At 40.5% G+C, this 12068-nt stretch overlaps 1 protein-coding gene across 2 annotated transcripts in view; it reads left to right on the top strand.

Annotated features, from left to right (window-relative positions):
• Positions 1-12068, top strand: part of adamts16 (ADAM metallopeptidase with thrombospondin type 1 motif, 16) — a 75668-nt gene that overhangs the window by 44034 nt on the left and 19566 nt on the right. For both annotated transcript variants that reach the window (XM_026228897.1, XM_026228898.1), the window contains 4 exons: positions 5222-5317; positions 8292-8440; positions 9355-9527; positions 10617-10747. In XM_026228897.1, the coding sequence (XP_026084682.1) occupies positions 5222-5317; positions 8292-8440; positions 9355-9527; positions 10617-10747 (549 nt within the window). The remainder of the gene's footprint in view (positions 1-5221; positions 5318-8291; positions 8441-9354; positions 9528-10616; positions 10748-12068) is intronic.

Genomic DNA, 12068 nt, shown 5'->3' with positions numbered 1-12068 from the left:
ATCGAGTCCCACGTAGGAGATGGAAGGTATAAAACTGGAGTGATGACCGTGAAGGACGAGAGAGGACCAGGCCTGGGACATTATTTTATGTTTTGGCTTTTATTTGTGCGCACCAGTCGTCCGTGAGGGGCTGGTGCGCCGTTTTGTATTTATTTATGAATTATTAAAATGCTTTTTGATTGTGCGCCGGTTCCCGCCTCCTTCTTCCCGATGTATATGGAGATTTGCGTATCGTTACAGTGGTGCCGAAGCCCGGGAGAAGGAGGGACGCGCTGCTGAAGATCCCTCGCCGCTGTGGTGAATCCGCGGTGCCCTCGAGCAGGCGAGGTATGTGCCGCCAGGGACGCTCGAGGCGGTGGGCTGGAGCGAGTTGCCGGGGACGGGCGAGCTCGCTGCTGGCCGCCCACGATATGGAGGGGCGGCTGCCATCCGTGAGGGAGCGGAGGAGTCGGCGCCATTCGCCAGGGGGCCGGAGCCTGCTGCCTCCGCGAAGGAATCTGGAGGGGCAGGGAACGGGGGACTCCTGCCGGCTGCCCAAAACCGGAGGAGCCGTCGCCGTCCATCGGGCGGCGGAGGAGTGTCGCGCCGTCCGCCGAGGGCCGTCCAGTGCCACCGCCAGGCACCGCGGAGGAGATCACCCAGCTGGTGGAGGGCCGAGCAGCAGTGCGTCTGGGAACCGGATTTTTTTTTTTTTTTTTCACAATCAAAACATAATTTTATTATTCAAAATAAACACAAAACAGCGCGTCAGCCCGTCACTGCGACTGACGCGCACAAATAAAAGCAAACACATAAAATAATGTCCCAGGCCTGGTCCTCTCTCGTCCTTCACGGTCGTCACTCCAGTTTTATATCCTTCCATCTCCTACGTGGGACTCAAGACCGGCGGTGGGGCGCAGGTGTAGCTCATCTCCAATCACTACACCTGGCCTCACTCCTCGTTCCCACGCCTCTCGGCCCCGCCCCACTCGCCACACATACTATTCAAAATGATTTGATCTCTGCTCTTGCAGCCACCGTTTCTGATCAGATCAGAGATGAAATTCAGGATGCTCCCTTTTTTGGATGGCAGGTGGATGAAACAACTGATATATCCTGACGTGCCCAACTCTCTGTCATTGTTCGCTATATCAACAATGGATGATGATACACTGGATTGTGCCAAAGGCTTTGTGAGGAAACTGGAGGATTCTGAGTTTGTGTTCATGTTGTAAACATATGAACAAATCTTCTGAGACTGATGTGGTCTTTGATATTGTCCAAGGCATTAATGCCAAAACAGCAGATCTCACATCAGGCCCACGAGATGAGCCCATGAGAAACCGCCGTCTGACCCAATTGCAAGATCCCCAAGTGCGATACAGAAATCTGTACATGGCCATCCTTGATAACATCTTGGAGCAGATTCCTCAACGTTTTTAAAATTTGGAAAGCATGCTCTTCTTAGAATTAGTCAATCCAGGGAAATTTGATGACATGAGACAAGTATTTCCAGAGGAGGCCTTCCAAAGTGTCCTGAAAAGTTACGGCCATCACTTTAATTCAGGAAGACTGAGGTCAGAACTTCAAGTCCTGTATTCAGATCAGGACTTGCAGGGTAACAGGGGAAAGCTGTGTGATTACTTGGTGTTCCTTAAAGACATGGAGTTGGACAGTGCAATGCCTCAGCTTTACAAACTGTTCTCATTAGTGACAACAATTGGAGCTACATCTGCAGGTGTAGAAAGGAGCTTCTCCTATTTAAAGCGACTCAAGTCCTACACCCAAAACACAATGGGCCAAGGCCGTTTAAGCAGCCTAGCTCTGCTGGCCATTGAGAGGACACTGGTCAAGTCACTTGAAAAGACTCCTAGTTGGTACGACAGGGTCACAGACCATTTTCTTGAAAAGGAACGTAGGGCAGAATTTACTTTTAAATAAATAGACAATTTTATGATGTAGGCTGAAAATTAGCTTCCCCTCTCTGACAGACCAGTAGCCGCCACTGTGGTGGAGTATGCCCACAATTCATTACCAGTGTCATCCACGGGCCTTACTCCGTTTGAATGTAGTTTAGGTTACCAGCCACCAGTTTTTGCTAGTACGGAATCCGAAGTCGCGGTCCCTTCCGCTCACGCCTTCGTCCAGAGGTGTCACCACACTTGGACTAGAGCCTGTGAGACTCTTCTCCAAGTGGGGGCGCGCACCAAGGCCAAGGCCGATCGCCAATGGTTGAAGCCTCCCGTATACATCGTTGGTCAAAAAGTGTGGCTTTCAACTAAGAACATTCCTCTCCGCTCCTTGTCTAATAAACTTGCTCCCAAATTCATCGGCCCGTTTCCTGTCACCAAGATCATTAGTCCGGTGGCAGTCCGACTCAGTCCTGCCTTCCATGTATCAAAGATCAAACCTGTGTTTTGGGCACCCATTAATCCGCCAGTCCCGGTCCCCCCCCCCCCCCCCCCCCCCCGCACCCCCCCCCCAACCGCTGCGTCATTAGATGGGGAACCAACTTATTCGGTTAACCGTATTATGGACTCGAGAAGGAGGGGACACGGATTTCAGTACCTGGTTGACTGGGAGGGTTACGGTACTGTCACGGTTCATTAATTCACTGTCTCTCTCTCGTCTAGTGTGCTGTTATGTGTGTCTGTGGGCGTGGTCACTGATCAGCGGTGATTCTATTGTTTGTTCCCTTTATAAGTTCAGTAACCAGTGTCTCATGTTGTCAGATCGTTGTGCTTCCCGGTGTGTTCCTGTACCTGTTCCTGTGTCTGTCTAGTCGGATTGGATTCCCCGTGTCGTCGTCGTTTCTTCCCCGGATTTCTTACTCAGCACTGGATCACCGAGCACTGTCTCGAGGGTTTACTACACTACCGGAATACCTAATGAGCACCTTCACCAGTTGTCCACCGAGGTCCCTGCGCCACAGTTCCATCCTGCATTGTGTCCGCCCGCCTGTAGTACTGTGTTGCTATCATCATTGTCTTTATTCTGACCATTGTGCTGAGTTAATTAATAGCGTTTTGCATTTACATCCTGTTTCTGTCTTACGTAACAGAACTGAAAAAAAATATTTTTAAAGGTCAGAAAACAAGAATAATTTTTTTTTACCCTTAACACAATTTATTTTTATTATTATTTTGACACTTTTTATAATTATAGTAAGGTTAAAGTTAAAAGACATTTCAAAAGGGTGGTACGGGTGAGGCCAGAAGTCCAGATAAGTCAGAAGTTCTTATCTGCCCTTTAGAAATTCAATGATGTTTATTGCAGAATCAATCACATTTGTATATGGAAATCTAATTGACTTCATTTCATTTTAAATTACAGCTGTAAAATTACAATACTTATATTATGATTGACTTAATTTCTTCATTTGAATGTAAAACCATCAACTTTTTTATTTATTTATTTATTTATTTACAGAAAAGGAAAATCATTTAAAATGTTGCTAAGGGTAAAGTAAAAAATAGAAGAAATCCTAACATTTTTAAAGTCAGAAAGGTCACACGTTAGTTTGGTGACCAATTCTCTGACCAATTCTATACTAACTAACTGTTAACTATGACTTTCGCTGCAGTAAACTCCTTTTTGCTGCTTATTAATAGTTAGCAAGGTAGTTGTAAAGTTTAGGTACTGGGTGATTAAAGAATCTAAACTATGCTCGCACAGGATAAGGCATGAATGTGTGCTTTATAAGCAGTGTTTGGAATAACGGCGTTTAAAAGAACTGTGTTAGGTAACGACGTTATTTTTCAGTAACGGAGTAATTTAACAAATTACTTTTCCTGTCGTTACAACGCCGTTACTATTACTGGACGTTAAATGCGGCACGTTACTATGGATTAATTTAATAAACTATGTAATCCGAACGCACCCCTGGCTCACACAGCGAGTGAGGAGGTGGGCTAATAACGAGATAAGCGATTATGATTGGGTAAGGCAGAGTCATGTGTTTCATGGTAGCCAATCAGAGCCAGTGTTTTTACACACATGCCGGCACACGAGCCAGCGGCGCCAAACACGCACACACACACACACAACACACACGCAACAGCTACACAGAGATTCGCAGCCACAGCAGAGATGGCGAATCAGGAGCAATCCGATGAAAAGCTGCCATTTTCAAGGTGAAGATATAAGCACTACTTCAAATCCATTGTGGTCAAAGTCACATGTGATGTGTACATGCAATGTGTGTCACACGCATTTACAAAGCTAGTGGCCAAAAACACTTTTCTTACAAATATAATACTTGAAGTGCAGGATAAAACGTTGACATGCAATAAATATCGAAAGTTATGTACGAACACCTGTCTGTTCTACTAATTGTAACTGACTTGTGAAAACCGTAAAAAAAAAAAAAAAATTCTTCGACATATAGCAATTTTTTCTTTTTTTTTTACAGTAACGCAAATAGTTACTTTCCCTGGTAATGAGTTACTTTTATTATAGAGTAATTCAGTTACTTTTTGGAACAAGTAGTGAGTAACTATAACTAATTACTTTTTTAAAGTAACGCTCCCAACAGTGTTTATAAGTACTAATAAACAGCAAATATGCTAGTAAAATGCAACTTGTTAATAGTGAGATTTGGCCCTAAATTAAAGTGTTACCAGCAGAACCATTAAAAATAATTTTTGGGGAAGTAAAATAAAGATGAATTAAAATGCTCCAGTATATTCCAATCTCTCCTATGACTGTTTTATCTCTAACACACACACATGTTGGGTTTCCATGTTTTATGGGTTCATTCCATAGGTGTAATGGTTGCTCTACTGTCCACGCTGTATTTTCTATCCCCTTACCCTAACCCTACCCCTCAAAAACTTCATTAAATATGATTTATATGCTTGTTTCCTAGTGAAGACCAAAACAATTGTCCCCAAAAGGTCAAAATTTACTGCTATTGCTATCTTTGAAGGGATATTTGGTCCCCATAACACAGAGAAAATCCAGTACACACACACACACACACACACAAAAGCTCCATGATGCTAAAGCTAAAACAAACCAGACAGGTCATTATTGCAGAGAGCTTAAACAGTCTGCCGTTATTGTGTAAAGCATCCAGCACATGAAGAACGTCAATCCATTACACAGTGTGCTGTAATCTTTCATTTGTTCGGTAGAGCTATCGCTCAGACTTCTGTCAAAGTTCTTGGGAGATCTCTGCTGGTTAGTCTTTTATCACAGTGACAGCTTCTTTAATACATCCATATCAATGTGTGTCACACAGGACATCTGTAAAGCCCTGTGGTGCCACCGGGTCGGAAGAAAATGTGAGACCAAGTTCATGCCAGCCGCCGAGGGCTCTGCCTGCGGTCCAGAGATGGTGAGTCACGCTCACAGGACGCATTCACGTCTTCAGAAGCATCTCAACTTAAAAAGAAATCACCTCACACTCACACACTCAGCTCAAGTGGCACAAAAGCCGAGCGCTCTGTTTCTCGTCACTGAATGAGTTTAATCATTAACATCCTCTCGTGGTTCTTCAGCGTGTGACATTAAAAGAAGTCTTAAAAGAAAGCCTTTCAGGGGTTTGTGTTGTTCTTTCAGATGGGATTTTAACAGATGTTTAGTGTCTTAAACGAGTTTCCAGGGAGAGACTGTGGTGAATGCCAGCCGAATGAATGAGTGAACAATTCATGCAAAGAGTCACGAAAAACACAATCCAGAACTTGACGGTGACGTTCACAAGAGAAGCTGAGGAGATTCATGTGAAAAGTCACTGTACAGGAGGCTGGAAAAGATTTGAAAAAAAAAAGAAGCCTGTATTTTATGTGCCAATAATGTAATATTAAGTAGATAAAGGCCACTTAAGTGCACTTAAAGAGGGACACTCTCATGACTGTTTCACACTTAATTACACCTTGTAATAACGTTAAATTAAAAGTTTAATTTAAAGTGCATTCTAAATCATGTTTTATAAATTTTTTGTCACATTTTAAAGAAGTATACTTATTTTGATGTATTCACTAACATAAGCACGTTAAGTACTTGATTATAATTTTAATTGTAGTGTGTTATTTGATATTACATGTGAAGTTAATTTTATTGTAAATGCACTAGGTTGCAACTTCATCATCACAATTGCAAATGCATACAAATTTCAATAAAAATGACTTTTAAGTATATTTTACTTTATCATAAATGCTTGTCAGTGCAATGAAAATAGACTATAGAAGTCATTATGAAATTAGATGTATTTCAGTCCTACTCAAATGGGTCAAAAAAAGCACTAAGTGGGACAAAATTGCAGTTATTATAAATTTAAACTTACATTTAATTTTTATTGAAATTATTATGCAACTGAGTGTCTGAAAAGATCACACTGAAGTATATTGTTTTAAGGTATATTATTTCTATCAAACGATTTATTTAATTTTAAAGTGTACTTCTTTTAAATAAGAGAATTAGCACATACGAATGTGAATCCAGTTATGAACACTGCTGGAGACGTTTCTAGATTCCCAATCTTTAACTTTAACTAAACACTTTAAGTGGATTTTACGAGACATGCAGTAAGTATGTGGTGTGGATTGGGTTTTACAATGAAATATTTGCTGCTTGAACTACAGAGAAGGTGTCTGATACACCGAAACTGAACTTGTGCTGTGGTCTGAACCTCATCCATCAGCCAGCCCCACAAACGGACAGACAGATGAATCAGTGTTGTATGAGATACAGTTTTCATCGTTGCTCTCGTCCCGTAGGATGCCTTTCCACTGATGCAGGCCCTTCACAGCAGATTGGGTTTAATGAGCTCATGTGGGCCTCGGCTGACCTCCTGGGGCATTACTGAAGTGGGTTAGGGGTGTGAGGGGTGTGAGGGTAATTACAGTCCCGTCCTGAGCTCTGCTGATCAGGGAGGAAGAGCTCTTCTCCTACAAACACACACTCCTCGTCTCTGGCTGATACGGAGGCCAGCGCTGGTGGTCTGGATGTCTTTCACACGTGTTCCTCGAGGGGAAGTTCTGGAGGTGTTTGGTTTGTGATATATTAGACACAACAGTTTAAACCAGAGCGAGAGCCAGTGACGGTACGCAGTGCTAATGATGACAGTCTCTTCTAGGAATCCTGCCCATCTGCGTACAGGAAATATCTGCTCCGTCACATGAGCCAGAGACTGGGTTTGAGTTACACAGAGGGTGTGAAGAGTGCTGGACTGGGACTGTCATTCATTCACTCTTTAACCTCTCACAAAGAGATGAATTAGATGGAATGGTGCCTGATTGGAATTAAGATGAATCTGTGAAGCTGGGCCATTCAAACGATCATTTTCACACTCTAATGTCTTTCCAAAACTTCCTTCAGCAGAACACCGAAGGTCAATTTGTGAAAAAAAAAAAATATATATTTTTTTTTGTATTGAATCTGAAAGACTGCATCTGTTCAGCTCAATAAAGACAAAAAAAGGTTTATATTAATCACTATATTAATGATATGCATGATATTCCATGTAAGGCTGCACAATATGAGAAAGGGAAAAAAGTCTAATTGCTATTTTTTTCCCAAAAAAAAAAAAAAATTGTATTGTAATTTATAAATGCAATTTAAAAATAAAATGATTTATATTATAAAAAAATGTATATATTGTATTTTTTATTTTTTTTATTCCTCCTGTAATATTACAGTACTAATATTAATGGCCCAAGAAGCCCTTTAAGCTTCTCTTTTGTTGATAATTCATGTTGTGTGCATGTTGTGTTTCCAAATGCATGTTAAAGTGGCTCAAACTTCAAGTGAAGCAGCATTTCCTGGAAAACAATCGGAGATGCTGCAAACACCGGCAAATCACGAGCTGCTCACGTGTTATTGAACACAGTGTTGCCCTCAAACATGCAGCATGCACATTTATTTAATTAAATCATAACCTTTGTGATTTGACATGTGATAATGAATCATGCAGTCCTCATTCCACATCTTCTGAAGTCATTTGATTCAACAAACCCAAATATAAGTTGCTACTCACTGAAAATCCACAGAGGCATGTGAGACAAGTGGGATCTGATATTCAGTTTTTAGCAAGCAAGGACTACATTTCAGTCTGTTCCTCGTGTAGAGCATCATGTAACTCCAGCAGATATATCTTCGTGATTGTTTTGGTGATTCTTTGGCATTTTGGAGATTTACATTCATTTTGTGGATTACAGTGTAAGGAAACAAGAGAAATTATACTTTTTTATTAATCTCCTTTGGTGTTCTTACAGGTGTTCATTCATTTTTTTTGGGGTGAACGAAAAAAAAAGACCTTTAAAGACCATTATCGCTCTCAGATTGATGTGTGTTTTTGTGTGTTTTTGCAGTGGTGTCGTCGGGGTCAGTGTGTAAAGCAGGGTGATGAAGGTCCTAAGCCGGTTGATGGTCAGTGGTCATCCTGGTCTGGCTGGTCCAGCTGCTCCAGAAGCTGTGAGAGTGGAGTGACCTACAGAGAGAGACACTGCAGCAGCCCCAGGTACAGGACACCCACGGCCCGCTGTCTGAAGAGAGACAGGATTTCAGTTTCTATTGAACGGTTTTCAACATAATAATAATCAGAAATGTTTCTTGAGCAGCAAATCAGAATATTATTCTGATTTCTGAAGATCATGTGACACTGAAGACTGGAGGAATGATGCTGAAAATACAGATTTGATCACTGAAATACATTACATCTTAACAGATATTCACACAGAAAACAGCTGTTTTAAACCGTAACTGTAAATGGCATGTCTGATCGAATAAATGCAGTCATGGTGAGCAGAAGAGGCTTCTCTCAAAAACATCTCTTTTCAATTGCTTATATGTCACAAATTTAATTCAGATATCTATTTTTCTCTGCATTAATCTCATCACAAGAGCAAAACACTTCAGAAGTACCAGATACTGTGTGTATGTTCTGGTCTTTGCTGATGGAAACACAGCATTTTCAGCCAGTCAGCATTAGATGCCATAAAACTCTATAGAAGAAGGAGGGCTCGCAGGAATGGAGACAGTGGGACACACGTGATCCATCTCATGTGAAATACTGTAATTCTACATGATTTTTCATTTCCCACAAGCAGGAATATAATAAAAATCTGCTACATGGAAAATTGCTGGCATTGTAAGTGGGTTTGATTCGTGCTCTGATAATCATTCATCTTGTTCATCATATGATGTTTTATGCACTGCTGCACTTTATATACAAACACTATCCTCTACAGAAATTTCATTTTAAGTGTCAAGAAAATTGATTCCTTGTCAAAATAGAACGACATCTCAATTTCTCTGGCAATGCATCGCATTACTACAACAAACATTACAGCCGCTTGGCAACCGTGAGTGATTGAATGAAGTTGCTGTTGCTGTAAATCAAGACGTGTCTCATGATCTTTCCTTCTCTCTCAGGCCCATGTATGGCGGCAGGTTTTGCGCGGGCTCGTCTCGCTCTTATAAACTGTGTAACACTGCTGACTGTCCTCCAAACACCATGGACTTCAGAGCTGTCCAGTGCGCCGAGTTCAACAGCAAACCCTTCCGTGGATGGTACTACAAGTGGAAACCCTACACACGCGTGGACGGTTGGTCTAAACCTGTATCTCAACTGGTTGAGGGGATGCTTGAAAGAGATGAGGCATAGCATTTGAGAAGATTCTGGATAAGAACATTATTTATGAAGTTAGACTGAAGTGAAGTATGATCAGCCTTCACACAATATTAACGCCCTTGAGTTTTACACCTTTTTTCTGTTACTCCTCCAAATTGTAACACATGGAAAATGTGTCTTTCTCTTTCACCACACAATAAATTCAACACATGTACGCACCAAAAGAACATAAATGACTTTCAAAGTCATTCGTTTCTACACAGTCCTTTAGAAATGATGCATCTTCAAGCAGGAATGAGTGGTCTCTCTCTGTTCTTCAGCACAAAGTGACTTGATATCAGATGAATTAGATGGAGAAAGTTGGGTCAAGTTCTATCACAGATCTGACATATTTCAAAGTACTTCATAGTTTTTAACATGTGCTTTTCTTCACGCTTAACGGAGATCGTTGGATGACTGAGCAAGCACTAGTGTTTGGCTTCATCCATGTTTGCATTAATTGAAACAATCTTTTTAGTTACTCCTGAAAATAAAAAAAAAACAATGCGTGATTCTGACATTTCTTCCATTTTTGGTGACTTTCTCAATTAGGAAATGTTGCTAGATCCATATTCTTGTTGATTCTGGAAGCGCAAAAACAACTCCAATTTTAGATTTTGGGTTAACATTGCCATTGTGAAAAACAAATACAATTTAGCATACTTATCAAAAGAGCACTTATTACAACCAGTTATTTCCCTCTGATTTAAAGGCGAGTTAATTAAAGGATTGAGTTGGGACAGAGTTTGAAGTGGTTCTAGGAAGATTCAGAGCTTTGTCTGTCTTTCTGAAACCATTTCCAGATGTCTTCCTCCTTGCAACTTAATCTCAAGTTCCTTGGGCTTCATTAGTTGTGAGAGTCAATTAAGATAAATATCCTATGTGATATATGCTGTACTTTAAGAATGTGACAGAGCAGGAACTAATCCATAGGTGAATACTTTTGAATTTACTGTCGACAAATCGTAGAAGACTTGTGTTTTTAGGAAACTTTGCCTGATATTCTGTGTGTGTGTTGTTCCAGATCAGGACGTGTGTAAGCTCTACTGCTTCGCTGAAGGTTATGACTTCTTCTTCGCCCTCTCCAGTAAAGTCAGGGATGGGACGCTCTGCACACAGGACAGCTCCAATGTCTGCATCGACGGCATTTGTGAGGTAATGTACAATATTCACAGTTTTGAATTCTGACATGATGCAAATGCTGTATAACCTGAAGTCTTAAGTAAGTCTCTGTCTTTGTAGATATTATAACAGTAGATACCAGTGTTGGGGAAGGTTATTTAAAAAAAAAAATACATTACAATATTGCATTACTCCCTTAAGAAGTAACTAATTTGCTCATTTAGTTACTTTTTACGGTCAGTAATGTGTCACATTACTTTTGCATTAAAAAGTTCTATTTTTGGCAAATATTAAAGCACTTTCACACCAAAAGTGAAATGAATAAGTGTTAGGCTGTAGGAAATGTAAATGTGAAAAGCTCAAAATCTTTCAGCTGTGCTGCCATTCTGGATTGCATGAAGAATGGGATGCAAGAGAAAAAAGTTCAACACTCTTCTCAATCACAAAAAAAAAACAAGTCTTTTTTATCTACAGTCCTTTTTGTTAATTAGTTTGGTTGAATTTGGTCAGCAGCACAGACACTGATTAATAAAATGGTATTAAATACATAAAAGGTATTTGTTTAAGCATTTAATTATTGCAGTTTTCATTTGACGGTTTTTACTCATTTTGAGGAATACAGGATCTGTTTTTGTGTAAGTGAGATGAGTAAATGCATTTGACATTTAGTCTAGATCGACAGAAGCATCAACTCTCGGATATTTTCTTGTTAATTCAAAAGTAATGTGTTACTTTACTAGTTACTTGAACATAATGCATTACCCCCTCCACTGTTAGATATCGGCTGGCCTTAGACTAGTCATTTGCAAGAAACCTAGTAACTCTCAGCTGAAAATGTGTTAAATGCAAAATATTCTTTACTTATGTCTGTTGTCTTCTCTATGCAGTGGTTTGTTGAGTTGTAATACATGGCTACATACTGTATAATAAAACCATCGTTCTGTTGTTTGTTTTGTTTTCCTCTGGTAATGGACTACTGACACAGTTTGTGTGTTGTCATTAAAGCCAGAGATTTTCAAGAGGATTCATCTGTAGTGAATTCTCCCAGTGATTGGTTTTATGTTTTCTTCGGCAGTGGAAATCCCTCTTGAGAGACAGAGCGATCAAATGCATTTCATCTTAGTTTCATTCACAGAAACAAAAACACATCTTTCTGAAGGCTTTCCTTCAGAACACACTCCAGTTTCATATTGTGTGTAATGTTTGGATGACTTCGGCGAGAGAGCCCATTACTATTTTGTTCCATTAAATTTGACTTCATCTGCTGTTATATTAGAAGAGAAATTGTGTTGGTATGAAATTGTGACAAATTGCAGTGGACCAGAACAATTTTAGTTCAGCGGATTTAGTTTAA

This window comes from Carassius auratus, chromosome 41 (assembly GCF_003368295.1).
Source record: "Carassius auratus strain Wakin chromosome 41, ASM336829v1, whole genome shotgun sequence".
Classification (NCBI taxonomy): Eukaryota; Metazoa; Chordata; class Actinopteri; order Cypriniformes; family Cyprinidae; genus Carassius; species Carassius auratus.
This window is presented reverse-complemented; position numbering and strand designations above follow the sequence as displayed.